Below are 15,895 nucleotides of genomic sequence, written 5' to 3'. Positions count from 1 at the left end.
TTTTGGGTCAACCGTATCCGGTCCACGGCTGGTAAGTCTTCAACAAACGTGGCCATTAAAGTACTACTAGTAGTAATGTTTTCTCATTCTCTCTATCAATAATTCTTATTAGGGTTGTTGTTGAAATTATACAAATTTCAATAAAAATGATTTGGAGTTGTCATGTTTATTTTCTTAAAGTTGACAAAAAAAAAAAATGTTTATTTTTCTTAAAGTCGTTTTATTTTAAGAAGAAAAATCGATTACAACCTAAAAAAATAAAAGTCATTAGATGTTTCATTAAACGATTACCACCAACTTTGATGTGTGTTTAAACGCAATTATTTCCTCCGACACACTAATTAAAATACTGATTACATTGTTTCAACAAAAAAATAAGAATTCTCAATAGATTTATTAAGGACAAAAAAAACAAAAAAAAAAACGAAGTGCCATCTTTTTTCTGTAACCCAATAAATTATTTATACTAGTAGAACCAAAAGATTGAGAGGATTCAACGATTGAAACCGTTCACACGTCTCGTCCTTTGCCGAATGACTTTCTGCTAAAGTAAACCACAAGCTGTCCACATGACTAAGACAGGCTGTGCCCATTGCCAAAATAAAGAAGCTTTCTTTGTTGTGACTTAACCTTCGTAAGCAAAGTTGGAATCTTTTTTCCCACCCAAAGTCTTCCTTGACCAGAGAGAGATATATAAACCTGGTTCAAAATTGATTGGAACCGGTTTGAATTGAATACAGTGGCATTGGTTTTTCTCTAAAAAAATCACCAGTAATCACCACAAGAGCAGACTCCATCCTTGAAATGATGAAACCGGTTTGAATCCCTCACAATGATCTCTCTCTCAGTGATTCTTGATATGAACTTTGTTACGTTATGGCAATCACCGCATACCCTGAGATTCTTGAAGATCTGTATTGTTGTCTTTGCAGGAGTGGCGATAAGTGCAAATGCAATAGCCAGTCTTTCACTATGCCTCATGAGGATATGCTCTTTTTCATCGTCTTCAACATCTTGCAAGACAAATCTATGGTCTGGGACATACCCAACCATCTTCAGTTTCGCGTGTAATGCTGTTAACTCTCTGTATATCTCTTCATACATTGGATGTGTTTGGTTTCCCGTGTAAAAGACTTCGACTTTGTTGTTTACTTCCATCGAGCTCCAACCCGGTGTCTTCCTCAAACCTTTGCCTCGGGCGATGGACCTTATTGTATCAACTCCTTCCCATTTTCCAGCAGTAGCATACATGTTTGACAATAGAACGTGATAGCCAACATGCTCGGGATCAACCTCAAACAAATGTTCAGATGCAACTTTTCCGAGATCAATGTTTCCATGGACTCTACAAGCGCTGAGAAGAGCTCCCCAAATAGATGCATCAGGCTGAAGTGGCATGCTTTTTATAAAGTTGAACGCGGTTTCTAACTGACCAGCTCGACCAAACAAATCTACCATACAACCATAGTGTTTCAAGCTCGGTGTTATCCCATAATCTGTTTGCATCAAATCAAAGCACCATTGACCTTCGTCTACTAGCCCAGAATGGCTACAAGCTGACAACAGAGTCACAAATGTAATGTGATCTGGTTTCACTCCTTCATCAAGCATGTCTCTAAACAGCATCACTGCTTTCTTCCCATGCCCGTGAAACCCATGACACGCTATTAGCGTGTTCCATGGCACCGAGTCCACTCTGGGGATTTGATAAAACAAAGAGAGTGCATCCTCTAGTCGTCCACATTTTCCATACATATCAGCAAGGCTTGTGCCAACAAAAACATCCAAATAAAGACCGTTCTTCAAGAGACGACCATGAAGTTTCATACCTTGACGCAATGCTCCAACCTGAGAACAAGCAGGCAAAACGCTCACCCAAGTCCCTTGGTTAGGAACTATCTCTCCACCTTCTTCCTCCATTACGTTATACATTTCCATAGCTTCACTAGCAAAACCATTTTGCGAATAACCAGATATTATAGTATTCCACGAAATTACATCTTTATTCGGGAGCCAGTTAAACACTGCTCTCGCTAAATCTACAAGGCCTAGTTTTGCATACATAACAACAACTGCGTTCCCAATGGTAACATCTTCCAAGAACCATCCTTTCCTCAAAGTGAAACCCAACACAGATCCACAAGCACGAATGTCCCCTAACTGCGCAAGTACAGAAGCCAAACTAATCATAGTAAGACAATCTGGTTGAACTCTACTTAACCTCATCTCCTGAAACAAAAAAATCGCTCTAAGCGGCTGCTCATTCAGCTCATAAGCCTTAATAATGGAATTCCAAGAAATCAAATCTCTCACAATCATCCTCTCAAAAACCTTCTGACAATCCCTAAGACTACCAAACTCAGCATACAAATCAATCAACTTGTTGGAAACAAACAACTCAGACTCCAAACCATGTTTGATCGAGTATGAATGAATCGTAACTCCTCTATTGAAATCACCAGCTTCAGTGCAAGCCGAAAGAAGACTTACAACAGTAACTGAATCCATAGCTCTCAACCCATCAGACAAAGCCAACGCCTCTTTAGCATTCCCACTTTGACAATACCCTGAAATCATCGCATTCCAAGAACCCATATCTCGAACAGGCATCACATCAAACAGCCTCCGTGCATTACCCACAACTCCATACCTACAATACAAATGAATCAAGGAAGCAGCAACATAGACATCCCATAAAAACCCAAACTTCAAAGCCAAGCAATGAATCTTATCCCCATCAATCACATTCCTACAAGCTTTCAAAACGGAAGGGAAAGTTCGGTAATCAGGTCCAAGTCCAGAACTTGACATAAACAGACTAAAACACCTAATAACCCCTGAAGAATCTCCCGCACGGCTATAACCAGAGATCATCGAGTTCCAAGCATAAACATCTCTGTTCTCGATATGATCAAACGTATGCCTAGCCAACGCAACGTTCCCAAGGTAACAATAGTGGTTAACGAGTTTAGCCGAGATACAAACGTTTCTGATCGCTTCAGATACAACGAGACGTGCGTGAAGGCATTTCGCTGATTGCACATTAGTGCAGTATCTGAAAAGTGTGTGAACATCATCAATCTCTTTACTTTCACTCACACGATCTTGAGAATACGCAGATACTGAGAATTCTCGGACTATAGCTCCGACGGACTTCAAAACTCGTTTAAAGCGCCCACCTTTGCAGGTCGGAACCTGTCTGAACAGTGAAAAGGTTTCAAATTTCATTAAATTTTCGAGGGAAGATGAGATTATTCAGAGGAAATTGATTTCATTTATGTACCTCAACATACATACAATCAGGGGGCTCTTGAAAGTTGAAACCTTCCGACGACTCCCACCTCAAGGTTTCAGATGAACTCTCAGAAGATAATCAAACTCACGAATAGTGATGAGTCAGTGAAGTAGAGATGGTGGTTGAATGAATCAGAGAGGCGATAAAGCGACGGTGAACTGAAAAGTCCAACGGAGGCTTTAGAGACGGCCGTCAAGATTTTAGTTGGAATAGATCGACCGGTTCACATATTTTTCTTATTTGATTGCGTTTCGGGGATTTAATTAGAACCCGGTTTAATTTGTAAATTGTGCGGTCTAACCACAAAACTTGAAAAGAACGCTAAATAAGGTAACTAAGATTTGAGTCCAATAAGGCCCAAAATGTTTGAGCCCAAATAGTATGTATCCGTTGCCTTAGACGGAGAGTGTTTGTAGCTAAGCAATAATGCAGAATGTAAAGAGGAACAGGATATGATGTACTATATTTTTAGTTTCTAGCCAAAGTAATATGTCTGAGTCTGACATACGTTGCTCAAGCAGAGCCAATAATTGACAACTATATTCTCTTCCAGTGAGAACCTTTGATCCAGACCACATGGTTTGCAATTGGATTGCGTGTAAGAGTGCAATGCAACCATTCACTTCACATGCATTTACTACGATAAATAGTTCTTTATAAGAAAAGCAAATTAAAAGGATTTATAGTTTAATTAGACTCACAATCTTTCTTTGCCTCGAAGCTTTCTTCAAACCATAATTTGTTTTTTTTTTTTTTTTTTTTAAATAAAAATTTGCATCGTGAGATCTCCAATCAACTAGACAGGATCTTTTCTTAAGAGTTCAACTACTCTTGTAACACCTTTAATTCTTCTAGATACAAAATAAAAATATATGGGCATGACATAGATTCTTGTTCTTTATCGTGGTTTTATCTACGTACTCTTTTTATTGTTGGATTTATTTTACTTTTGTTATATATTTTACCGTGGAGTTAATGGAAAGTTATACAAAGCCTACGAACTTGCTATACATATCTAACTTTTTTTCCTTTAGAAAAGGTGTCATATATATCATCTAACCTTCATGGATTTTATAAGATATATCTCTTTAATTACGTATTGGATTCGTGTCATTTTTCATAATCGTTTCTGTTTTGTATTATCATCATCACTACTTATCGTTTTAGCATCTCTCTTTTGTGTTGTTTCTTCTGGTTGTTCAGGTTTTCATTGGTTTTTTGTGTTTTGGATTCTTCAAAGAAGGTTATATACTTCTGTTTCTAAACGACCTATAAGAAGTAACTTCAAATTTTAAAATCTATTTCGGGAAAGAACACGTCTCTAAAGAATCGAGGCCCATGTGAATTCTATATAATAATAAGTCGTACTATATATATAACTAAATTATTCACGGCTCCATTTTAAAAATATAATTGCAGAGTAGACTTTCCAAATCCAGTAGTTTTCCTTAAGAAAATATATTAAAAATAGGAATAAAAGATGGGAGACACGAAGGGTCACTTGTATGGTTACCGAGTCCAAGATAAAAGAGTCCATAATGGGGAAGAAACAGTATTAAAAAATGAGAAATTAGAAAAGAAGATCACAATCACATGTGATGGATCATGGATGTGAACTGTGAAGACCAACACAAAGGAAATGATGATCATGGACTATATATTATAATATATGTTGCTTCAATTTTTACAAATTTTAATTGTTTACAAGGGCATCGAGTGGACCACGTGGCATATGCCCATACCTTTTGTAGGTGCAGCAAACGTGATAAAGATTCTGGACTGTTCATCCGCTCCCTCCATCCCTCGAATTTTTTTTTTTCTTTTCTTCCGACTTTTAAAAAATCTTATCGTATAATATTTTTTTCCTTTTTCATTTTATATAATATCTTTTCTAATATGTAATCTTAAAACTCTCTCTACGCATCTTTTGTAGTAGTTGTGGTGAATGATGTTAATGCGGACCACTCCACAGTTGATTTAATTTGCCAGAGGAATGCGATCCCTGTAATTTTAATGGACGTTGTTTCTTTTTCTTCATTTCTCCATTCCATCCTATGGTAATAAGTCCATCAGTTTGTAAGATAAGAGTGGTATGTAGTTTATAAGAAAAGTGTTAGTGAATGCTATATCTCGTATAAGGGGATCAATGAAAAAACATGGTTTACGAAATGTTTATAATATAGTTTGTTAACTAGCTCTCTAAGATATATAAGTCGTTTTTGGATCAATACAACTAAACTTTCTATGGTTCAACTAGTAGTAGTCGTAGATAGAAAATTTGTTTTGAGTTATGGATCATCAGAATATATAAAAAATCCATGTAGTGTCGGTAGTTCCCCTCGATCTTGAGAAGCTCTTTGTCGGGACCATGATTTGATTGACAACGAAGAACTGGATTTGATTTTACATGTTAAAAACTCTAGAGTCCAGACTATATGGACTAATTTTTACCTTGCAAACACAAATATACAAATTAATTAAGACTTGGTGCTACAAAAATATAGTCTTTTTTTTTTTTTTTTTCATCTGAATTTTTTCATTGAAGAAGTGTTAAGCATACAAAAACGGCGGTTAACAACATAATCCCGAAAACTAAAGCCAGCGGTTAACAACATAACCCTGGAAACTAAAGCCAGCGGATAAAGGACCATCCCTAGAAGCTTAAGCCGGCAAGTAACACAATTCCGGAAACTAGGACTTAAGAACAGAAGAAACAAAAGCCAAGACCTAAAGTAAAAGTTTATAAAGGGAATGAGAGAAGGATCAAAGCTCTAAAACTGTCCAACTGAAACTGAGTGAATTCCACTAAGCTTTCCCAAAGAATCTGTAAGCGCCGAATTACAAAAATATAGTCAAATGAATAAATAATTCTCCATAATACAAAAGTAATGTTCCTACAATACATCTATATACATCTCTTAGCCAATGAAACCTTTCAAGATAAAATATCATATAAATATTTTTAATTTTTTTAATTAGACCATACATTACCTTTGTTTGTAAATGTTGAAAAGAAAAAAGAGTTGAGAGGATTATGTTTAAATAATTATGCAAAATCTCTACCTAAAAAATCATCCGGCTAATTATTTTTCATTCAAAAAATTTTATTGGTTAAAAAGTTATCTAATTTTATACTAGAAGTGATAGTACTTGGTCTCGTAATTAATGATACCGTTTAGAAAATACGAACGGCCGTGATCTTACCACATTGCGAACTGCTATTCGTGGGAAACGCAAAAAATGATAATGATATGAGGAAAAAAGCAGCGTTTGTTCATTGGACCACGTTGCCCAATCTCAACGGCTCACGCACGATCTGACGTCAAATTGAGGACATTGGCTAAAATAAAATAATAATAAACCTTATCGAGAATAAAATAATCTCCGCATCCAAACAAAACAACCCACCTTTTATATGAACGACGAGTGTCACGCCATGGACACTTGTCGACCTCTCTCCTCTCTCTCTCTCTCTCTCTCTCTCTGACCATTTCAGGTATTATTTCTTTCTCAAAGTGGAATTATTTCTTTTTTGAAAGGTTAGGAAAAATAAAAACTTCCTTTTTTTTTTTTTTTTTGTATTTGTTACTTTGTGTGACTGAGCTGCTTGATTTTTTATTTTTCTTTCTTTTGAATCGGGTTTTTGTTGTCTGTCATTGATTGGTTTGTTGTATCAGATTCACTGATTCTGATGAGCATCATGAGTTTTCCCGCCGAATATAAGCATATGATTGGTTGTTTTGGAGATTTGTTTCCTTTTTTTTTTGGAGATTCTTTCACTATTTTTGCTCTGTTACTTACTTAATTCTCTACATATTTCTCTTTTGATAGATTGTTCTTATCTTTTTCTAGGGTCTTTTTTAATATATAAACTGTAAATACGAGATCTTTTCTAAATTCGAATTCAATTTTGATATAAAAATCTCATCTTGTTGATTCACGGTAATACTATATAGGCTATATAGCTCGTGGGTCTCTTTTGGATTTGTATGTTTCCTAATTTTTGGTGTTCTTAAAGTTATAAAGATCACTTTTTTTTTGTTGTTGCGGTTAAACCATAACCTGTGTTTGTTTGTTTGTTTTCGTGCAGGGAAAAAAAATCTAAGCTTGATTTTGAGAAGAAGATGATGGGGTCACGAACAAACTTGAAGAGCTTTGTTGATGGTCTGAGTGATGAATCTGGAGTTAACACAAAGCAGCAGCCAATGATGGGGAGTAGTAGTACTCTTCCATTGACGAGACAGAACTCGGTGTTCTCGTTAACCTTTGATGAGTTTCAGAACTCATGGGGTGGTGGTATTGGGAAAGAGTTTGGGTCCATGAACATGGAAGAGCTCTTGAAGAACATATGGACTGCAGAGGAAAGCCACTCATTGATGGGGAATAACACCGGTTTCAACAACATCAACAATGGTGGTAATAACGGGAACGCTGCTATTAACAACAACAATGGAGGTGTATCTGTTGTTGGTGTGGGAGGAGAAACTGGTGGTGGTTTTTTCAATGGTGGGAGTTTGCAGAGACAAGGGTCACTTACTCTGCCTCGTACCATTAGTCAGAGAACTGTTGATGATGTCTGGAAAGAGTTGATGAAGGAGGATGACATTGGAAATGGTGTTGGTAATGTTGGGACAAGTGGGATTCCGCAGAGGCAACAAACGCTGGGAGAGATGACTTTGGAGCAGTTTTTGCTCAGGGCGGGCGTTGTTAGGGAAGAACCTCCACAGGTGCAGCAGCCTGTAAATAACTTCAATGGTGGTTTTTACGGGTTTGGCAGTAATGCAGGTCTCGGGACAACTCCTAATGTGATTGGTGCTAACCAGCCTCATAGTTTTGCTGGAAATGGTGCAGTGGTGAGACCGGATATGCTGACAGCTCAAACTCAGCCACTTCAGATGCAGCAATCACAGAGGGTGCAGCAGCCGCAACCACTCATACAGAAGCAGGAGAGGCCTTTTCCCAAACAGACCACTATCGCGTTTTCCAACACTGTTGATGCTGTTAATCGTTCTCTACCTGTAACGCAGGTGACTAAAAACCTGAAGAACTACATTTTATATGAATGACAATCATCTGACAAATATTTGATGTAGTTTTCATGTTTTAAGATACGCTGGTTTTGGATCTGCAAGTATGTTTCAGTTATATGACTATAGCTTGTTTTTGCTTTTTTTCTTCCGTAGTTCCAGGAAGTGAAGCCTTCAATTCTTGGAAAGCGGGACTACCCTATGGACAACAATCTACTGCAAGCTGTTGATTTTAAAACCGGTGTTACGGTTGCAGCAGTATCTCCTGGAAGCCAGATGTCACCTGATCTGACTCCAAAGAGCGCTCTGGATGCATCTTTGTCTCCTGTTCCTTACATGTTTGGTCGAGTAAGAAAAACAGGTGCAGTTCTAGAGAAAGTGATTGAGAGAAGGCAAAAAAGGATGATAAAGAATAGGGAATCAGCTGCAAGATCCCGCGCTCGCAAGCAGGTGAGTGTTCGTTTAAATTTTGTTGATTGAAGAAAATTTGAAACTGTGGCTGTGGTTATTTACTCTTTCATTCACTTTGTTGCCTGACAGGCTTATACGATGGAGTTGGAAGCAGAAATTGCGCAACTCAAAGAGTTGAATGAAGAGTTGCAGAAGAAACAAGTGCGTCCAGCTTCTTCCCTATCTCATTAGAGAATCTCGAGATTTTTCAGTTAGGTTGTGATCACTGACCATATGTTCCATGCAGGTTGCAATCATGGAAAAGCAGAAAAACCAGGTACAGTCTTGGTTTGAATATCCTTATTATAGTTGTTGGCTAAGCTTTTAACTCTGACTCAAAATTGAATTACACTTTGGACAGTATTGTAAGTTTCTTAGTAGAACAGTGTAAGCTAGAAGTGAGATATACCACCGCATCTTTAATTTTCCACTCTGCAAAGTATTATAGATTACAATGCCAATTTGATCTTTCATAAGAGTAATCGATGAGCATGGATTTAACAGAAGTTGGCGCATTTGTTGTTGCAGCTTCTGGAGCCACTGCGCCAGCCAATGGGATGCAAAAGGCAATGCTTGCGAAGGACATTGACAGGTCCTTGGTAGAGCTTATAATGGCGTTCGAGGAACTCAACAAAGCGCAAAAGCTATAGAACAACACAGAAATAGAAAGCTAGCTTTGTATGTAGTTTAGGCAGGTGTTTCAATGGGTGATTGTAAATCGTGAAGTGTGGCTGGTTTGAAAGAGATAGATCAACACTCTTTTGTTCTGTTTTCCTGAAGCATCTTTTGGTTTTATCATCCTGATGTAATGGATCTTGACCAGTTTCTAGAACATCTTTGTGACTTAACCAGAGTGAAATTATCTTGTTCTTAATGTTGCTTGTCTGCAACTGATCTCTTTTGGGACCAAATCAAACAACATTATAATTGTGAATAGATTGATTGAAACTTCAACTTTAGCATCATATAGAATATCCAACTGAGTATACAAAATACGATGCAAATACACTAAACCTAAGTGGCAAAATTCTTGTAGATATCATTCAGTTTCAGGGTAAGATTGCCGAAGTTGAACCGATATACTGGTGAAAAGTCTCTGGAGTTGAGATGGTTTGAAACCATCAGAACACACGACTTCAGTATAAGATCAGCAACGAGACATCTTCTACCTTTGTTTCTTGAACAAGATGCCTTCAAGATGGTGTTAAATGCCTTGGATACTCATGCACAAGCCCTTCTGAAACGCTCCTTGCTCTAGCATGTCCAAACAGCTTGCTAACAATAGCCAGGGAAAATTTGGTAACAGTTGCGAGCCCCAAACTTGTAATAACATTTCCATCTATAACAACTTCTGCTCCTTCGATCATTAAATGATTCGTAGGCGCGTCTGTTTCTGAAGGGTACACAGTCGTTCTCTTTTCCTGCAATAGGATTCAAACCGTGAATTGGGTTTGTCCATGTCTACAACAAAACACAGAAAAGAACAATAATCATCTTCATTTTACCTTGAGTAAACCATGTTTATGCAGGATGGCAGATGATGTGTTAGTAGCACCAAGTACTTGCCCAGATTCATGTTGTTCCCTGAGAAGTTTCTTGAGAATTTTGGACTTCTGCAGACGTTCTGAGCCTGTATGTCCTCCCTAAGCAATTTCCACCATAGAAAAGAAATCAAGATTACTCACTATGAAACAACCAAAAGTTGTAGTTCGTCTATGCTTTTCCTGAGAACTTTAATTTGATATTGCATAGATTGGAAAATGTATATAGCAAGATTTATCTAAGAAGTTGTGAACTAGTCAAAGGGTATAAGTTAAATGAGAGGCATGCAGGCTAGAAGAATAGCTTTGCTGATGTCTTACCGGAAGAATGATTAGATCATATGATGATTCAGCAGCTTCACCAATCAATTTGTCGGTGATAATTTTGGTGCCTTGAGATGCCGTAATTCGCAAAGATCTTTCCACTGATGCAACCGTGACATCTACTTTGGCTCTTCTAAGAACATCTGAAATTGTGACTATTTCAACCTCTTCAGACCAGTTGGCTACCGGGATAAGAACCTGTATTGGATAAAAGAAGACGGAATGGAAAAAATTGTACATGAGCCAACTTTCTTAGCTTTCAAATTCAAATGAGATGTTCTTAGTATCAGCCAAGTTTCTTAGCTTCTAAAGTAAAATGATAGTGAAACAAGAGGGAATATATAAAAGCATAAGAAGAAAAACAAAAACCAGTTATTATCATATCATCAAGAGATTACATGGAAATGCATTGGTCATAGCTTCATGCGACTTACACGAGGTATGTGGTCTAGAGACCAGTCAATGCTATTGAACTCTTCATTCTTAGGATTTTGGTAACCATCGCGCAGAAGCTGGTGAAATGGTTGGAAAATAAGAGATTATGAGAAGATTATTGCATATCGAGATGGATAAAGAAAAGAGTGAAACAAAGTAGTGTAGGGAATAGGAATAAAGACCAGAGACTCTTCAACCGACTTGGCTGTGGATTCTCCAAAGAGCTGCTCGACCAAGGACAGAGCAAACTGAAAAGAAGTACCAGGTCCACGGCTAGTTGTAAGCTCCCCAGAAATCTGAATGTTTGTCTTAACAGCCCAGAATGTAGGAAGCTTCCCGAAAAAAGCAGGATGTCCCGTTGTCTTGCACGATGAACTACACCAAGTTTAGAAATCAAAACATGAAGAAGAAACATTAGTTACTAGCTTACATACAGTCTAAGCCTTTCAATTTTATACCCTCTTTCTTGTCAAAAGACCCCATGGAAGAAGAGTAATAGCTGGAGCCATGGATATAGCCCCATATAACCGCTTATCTTCAGCTTGTCTCTTCATGATCTTCTCAAGAATTTCACAGTCTCTTAACCTAACAGCACCAGGCATGCCTCCCTACACAATTTGCATTTTCACAAATATACAAAAACATTAAACTAGAGCTCAAAGAATGTCCTCACTTAAACAAGATATGGTTTATGAATCAGCCAAAGCAGAACTTACCGGTAAAGCCACAAGATCATAAACTTGATCAGCACATTTAGAGATTAAGACATCTGCAAGCAATTTGGTACCAGAGGATGCTTCAACCTCTAGCTTCTGCTCCACAGAAGCAACAGTGACCTCAGCACCAGCTCGCCGTAGAACATCAACTAACACAACAGCTTCTATTTCCTCCGTACCGTATCCAATTGGAATAAGCACCTAACACATGATTTCTCAGTTATCTCCAAATCTCTCTATACAACAAACAAAGCGAGGGAATTTATAACTTAGAGAATGTGTTACGCAACAAGTAGAATTAAAAACGAAACCTTTTTAGTAGTTGCAGAAGACATGACGCCAACATCAGAATCTGGCCTTGTTTCAATACTTGGTGACATCGAAACTCTGAACTTAAAACTTCGGACGCTCCTTTTAATCCCTAGTGAAGAAGAAACCATAGAGACTGAAGACAAACTCGGAGCAACAATCGTCGAGACACAACCCATCGAAGAAGATATGAGCCTCGTATCCGTTAAAGTTGGACTCGTAGAAGCTATCATAGCAATCGAAAATCCTAAAGACCCCATTGACGATTCCTAATGCGGCCAGACGTAGAGTGAGCAGCGCCTTATCTAATATACTCTCTACACTTCTCGAAGAAAGCAAAGGCCGAGACTTAAACGTCGACGTATCATTGCCTAATTCCTTAATTGGATAAAAAGATTCAATTTTTATTTAATTTCCGCAAAGGTTGTGCTTTTCACAAGTGAGACTGTCACACACGACTCTCTCAACCGATGATGATGAGACGACAATGATTTATAAAAAAAGTATTTATTTTTATTTTATTTTGGGTTGCCTTGATCTTATCTTTGTTTTTGTATATTGGATATGAATTACAGACAATCAAGTAGTCAGAAACAGTGTGTATAAATGTCCTAAGTGAAATCAGAAATCGGTATCGAGAAGAAGACGAAAATGTTAAGGATTTTGAGTAGAAGAGCAGTATCAGCTTCGGAAGAGCTTACTACTAGTATTCAACAATGGCGGATGCGACCAGGAACCGATTCTCGCACCGATCCTTTTCGAATTATCCGACGACTTCAAAAGGGTTTCTGCGTGGGAGTTCTCCCGGACGGAGTGGATAGAAATTCTGAGGCTTTTTCTAGTAACTCGATCGCCATGGAAGGGATCTTATCGGAGCTTCGTTCCCACATCAAAAAGGTTAAAGCCAGCTTATTTTTTCGATTTTGGTGTCTTGATTGTTTCTGGCAGATGAATGATACAAGTGTTTCTCGGTGGAGCTTTCTAGGTATTGGCTGGAGGTGGAGAGGAGGCGGTGAAGAGGAACAGAAGTAGAAACAAGCTTTTGCCTAGAGAGAGGATTGATCGGCTTCTTGATCCTGGTTCTTCCTTTCTGGAGCTCTCTCAGGTTTTTGTTCTGTTCATTTGAGTTTTGTTTCTTGTTTGGATTCAATTCACATTTGCAATCTTGAGTTTATTGCTGATTAATGCTCCATTATTGAATATTATAACATCATGAGTGTGTTGTTGCAATAATGAGTTTGATTGATTGATTTGCGCTGCACCAATGTTGGAAACAGAATTAGCATTTTATGTTTGTACACTCTATATGGGTATTGATCTGCTTACCGGATATGAATATGCATGAAGCTTGCAGGACACGAACTGTATGAGGAGCCTTTACCTTCTGGCGGCATAATCACAGGGATAGGACCAATCCATGGCCGTCTTTGTATGTTTATGGCAAATGATCCTACAGTAAAAGGAGGGACTTATTATCCCATTACTATCAAGAAACATCTCAGGGCACAAGAGATTGCTGCTCGGTGCAGACTTCCCTGCATATATCTTGTTGATAGTGGTGGTGCTTATCTTCCAAAACAGGCTGAGGTTTTCCCTGACAAGGAGAATTTCGGAAGGGTTTTCTACAATGAATCGGTTATGTCGTCTGATGGAATTCCACAGATCGCCATTGTTTTAGGCTCATGCACTGCTGGTGGTGCCTATATACCTGCTATGGCTGATGAAAGTGTAATGGTGAAAGGGAATGGTACCATATTTTTGGCAGGACCTCCACTTGTCAAGGTTGGTTTTCCCAAATTAGTTTCTCCGTCGTTCTTGTCTGAATTAGTTACTTGAGAATGTAAAGCTAAATGAAAAGCTTTTGAACAGGCTGCTACAGGAGAGGAAGTTTCAGCTGAGGATTTAGGAGGCGCCACGGTTCATTGTACTGTTTCTGGTGTGTCGGATTATTTTGCTCAAGGTATATTCATCTCTTTCTGCGATTTAATATGATTTTAATATGACGACAAGAATCATGTTTTAGAGTTTAGACCTTAAGAAGTTACTCTAGTCTTGCAGACGAGTTACATGGACTCGCTATTGGAAGAAACATTGTCAAGAATTTGCACATGGCTGCAAAACAAGGGATGGAAGGAACATTTGGAAGCAAAAATCTTGAATACAAGGAACCGCTCTATGACATAAACGAGCTTCGCTCCATTGCTCCAGTAGATCACAAGCAGCAATTTGATGTCCGGTCTATTATTGCTCGGATTGTTGATGGGAGTGAATTTGACGAGTTCAAGAAACTATACGGCACTGTGAGAATGCTACTAAACTAATCTTTTTTAATCAAGATTACATTTGTAAGCTTCTTTCTTATCTGGAGCTTATTTTGGCAGACGCTTGTGACGGGGTTTGCTAGAATTTATGGTCAGACAGTAGGAATCATCGGGAACAATGGCATACTGTTCAATGAATCTGCACTAAAAGGGGCTCACTTCATTGAATTATGTTCTCAACGTAAAATTCCTCTTGTTTTCCTCCAAAACATCACAGGCTTTATGGTAATTGAAGTGTTTGTCTTGTGTTCTAACATGTAGCTATATAAGAGTTTCTCTACTTATCTTACTTGTTTCTTTATTGTTTATAGGTGGGTTCAAGAGCTGAGGCCAATGGCATTGCAAAATCTGGAGCGAAAATGGTGATGGCAGTATCTTGTGCTAAGGTATCTTTAATTCGTGTAAAGAGTCTCCAAGATATTTGATTAGCATATGGAGAGTTTAAGCTAAGCTCTAAATGCAGGTGCCAAAGATTACAATTATAACCGGTGCAAGCTTTGGTGCTGGAAACTATGCGATGTGTGGCCGTGCATACAGTCCAGATTTCATGTTCATGTGGCCAAATGCCAGGATTGGCATCATGGGCGGCGCTCAGGTAAACCATACACGAAACAAACTGTTTAAACTGGAGCCAAACTGAATCGGAATGTGTTTATAATCAAATTAGTTTTGATAATAGTACTGTAACTGTCAACTAAATTGTACTGAATGAACCAAAATATATTGAAAAAGTTATGTTTTTGTTTCAGTTTCTGTCGCTTTTGTTTGAAGCAAAATTTTGGTTTACATTCAGTTTGTTTACCTTTGACTTTGAAAACATTGCAGGCTGCGGGTGTTTTAACTCAAATCGAAAGGGCTACTAAGAAGAGGCAAGGAATCAAGGTACTGAATGAAACATCTTATTCTGATTCTGTTATTGCTTTTCCATTAAAAGAGAGAGAGAGAGAGACATGAATCTGCGGTTTTGTGTGATGCAGTGGACAGAGGAAGAGGAAGATGTTTTCAAGAAGAAAACGGTGGATGCATACGAGAGAGAGGCAAATCCTTACTTCTCCACGGCGAGGCTTTGGGATGATGGAGTGATTGATCCTTCTGATAGCAGAAAGGTTTTGGGACTTTGTCTCTCTGCTGCTTCAAACCGTCCTGTAGAAGATACTCGATTTGGTGTCTTTAGAATGTAAACAGCTTCTCTATTTTAACCAATTAACCACTTTCAAATAAATGGGTAAAATTTCACATATCAGCAAACTATTTTCAATGGTCAACTAAGATCGTTGACCCTCTCTGTCTAGTCCAAAGCTACAGTCACTTTGAAATTAAATTTTATATAATTACATACGATGACAAAAAGGCGCTCGTGGCCCAATGGATAAGGCGTCTGACTTCTAATCAGACGATTGTGGGTTCGATCCCCACCGAGCGTGTTAATTTTTTAACAACCATTTTTTCCCTTTTCTTTTTTTTTAACAAAAAAATC

The 15,895-nt window shown here is 38.1% G+C and overlaps 4 protein-coding genes and 1 non-coding gene across 14 annotated transcripts; 3 read left to right on the top strand and 2 right to left on the bottom strand.

The window, feature by feature from the left end:
- Positions 1-305: 305 nt before the first annotated feature.
- Positions 306-3,592, bottom strand: LOC104729838 (pentatricopeptide repeat-containing protein At4g33990). 4 transcript variants are annotated; one of them, XM_010448863.3, is made up of 3 exons: positions 3,284-3,506; positions 2,491-3,199; positions 306-2,160 (listed from the first exon to the last, which is right to left on the bottom strand). In XM_010448863.3, exons 1-3 carry the CDS (start codon positions 3,289-3,291, stop codon positions 766-768), a joined length of 2,112 nt encoding a protein of 703 aa, XP_010447165.2. In that variant the 5' UTR covers positions 3,292-3,506; the 3' UTR covers positions 306-765. The 4 variants fall into 4 exon arrangements, with proteins under 4 accessions (XP_010447165.2, XP_010447163.2, XP_087333630.1 ...); XM_010448861.3 differs by having other exon boundaries at positions 306-3,199; positions 3,284-3,592; XM_087477504.1 differs by having other exon boundaries at positions 306-3,195.
- A 3,078-nt stretch (positions 3,593-6,670) lies between these two features.
- On the top strand, positions 6,671-9,646 carry LOC104733151 (ABSCISIC ACID-INSENSITIVE 5-like protein 6). Of its 5 annotated transcripts, none has more exons than XM_087479190.1 (6): positions 6,671-6,791; positions 7,386-8,322; positions 8,479-8,772; positions 8,863-8,934; positions 9,020-9,049; positions 9,301-9,646. In XM_087479190.1, exons 2-6 carry the CDS (start codon positions 7,420-7,422, stop codon positions 9,373-9,375), a joined length of 1,374 nt encoding a protein of 457 aa, XP_087335316.1. In that variant the 5' UTR covers positions 6,671-6,791; positions 7,386-7,419; the 3' UTR covers positions 9,376-9,646. The 5 variants fall into 5 exon arrangements, with proteins under 5 accessions (XP_087335316.1, XP_087335317.1, XP_087335318.1 ...); XM_087479191.1 differs by having other exon boundaries at positions 6,708-6,834; XM_087479192.1 differs by lacking the exon at positions 6,671-6,791 and adding an exon at positions 6,838-7,282.
- A 50-nt stretch (positions 9,647-9,696) lies between these two features.
- On the bottom strand, positions 9,697-12,562 carry LOC104729837 (protein DJ-1 homolog C). Of its 2 annotated transcripts, none has more exons than XR_015574977.1 (8): positions 12,100-12,503; positions 11,789-11,989; positions 11,531-11,680; positions 11,255-11,447; positions 11,072-11,149; positions 10,635-10,835; positions 10,278-10,415; positions 9,697-10,193 (listed from the first exon to the last, which is right to left on the bottom strand). XR_015574977.1 is itself a non-coding variant. In XM_010448860.3 (8 exons), exons 1-8 carry the CDS (start codon positions 12,355-12,357, stop codon positions 9,966-9,968), a joined length of 1,434 nt encoding a protein of 477 aa, XP_010447162.1. In that variant the 5' UTR covers positions 12,358-12,562; the 3' UTR covers positions 9,697-9,965. The 2 variants fall into 2 exon arrangements, 1 of the variants encoding a protein (XP_010447162.1); XM_010448860.3 differs by having other exon boundaries at positions 11,255-11,434; positions 12,100-12,562.
- Positions 12,515-15,656, top strand: LOC104729836 (methylcrotonoyl-CoA carboxylase beta chain, mitochondrial). Of its 2 annotated transcripts, none has more exons than XM_087479189.1 (10): positions 12,515-12,994; positions 13,083-13,202; positions 13,445-13,879; positions 13,967-14,057; positions 14,148-14,397; positions 14,479-14,643; positions 14,730-14,804; positions 14,882-15,013; positions 15,244-15,300; positions 15,396-15,656. In XM_087479189.1, the coding sequence occupies exons 5-10, from the start codon at positions 14,206-14,208 to the stop codon at positions 15,597-15,599; spliced, it is 825 nt and encodes a 274-aa protein (XP_087335315.1). In that variant the 5' UTR covers positions 12,515-12,994; positions 13,083-13,202; positions 13,445-13,879; positions 13,967-14,057; positions 14,148-14,205; the 3' UTR covers positions 15,600-15,656. The 2 variants fall into 2 exon arrangements, with proteins under 2 accessions (XP_087335315.1, XP_010447159.1); XM_010448857.3 differs by having other exon boundaries at positions 12,542-12,994; positions 14,156-14,397.
- Positions 15,657-15,769: 113 nt separating this feature from the next.
- Positions 15,770-15,842, top strand: TRNAR-UCU (transfer RNA arginine (anticodon UCU)). The gene has a single exon. It is a non-coding gene; the product is annotated as a tRNA-Arg (tRNA).
- The last annotated feature ends 53 nt before the right edge of the window (positions 15,843-15,895 follow it).

Source organism: Camelina sativa, chromosome 12 (genome assembly GCF_030686135.1).
Source record: "Camelina sativa cultivar CO46 ecotype springtype chromosome 12, ASM3068613v1".
Taxonomy (NCBI): domain Eukaryota; kingdom Viridiplantae; phylum Streptophyta; class Magnoliopsida; order Brassicales; family Brassicaceae; genus Camelina; species Camelina sativa.
The sequence above is the reverse complement of the archived record's forward strand: the minus strand, read 5'-3'. Positions and strand labels throughout refer to the sequence as shown.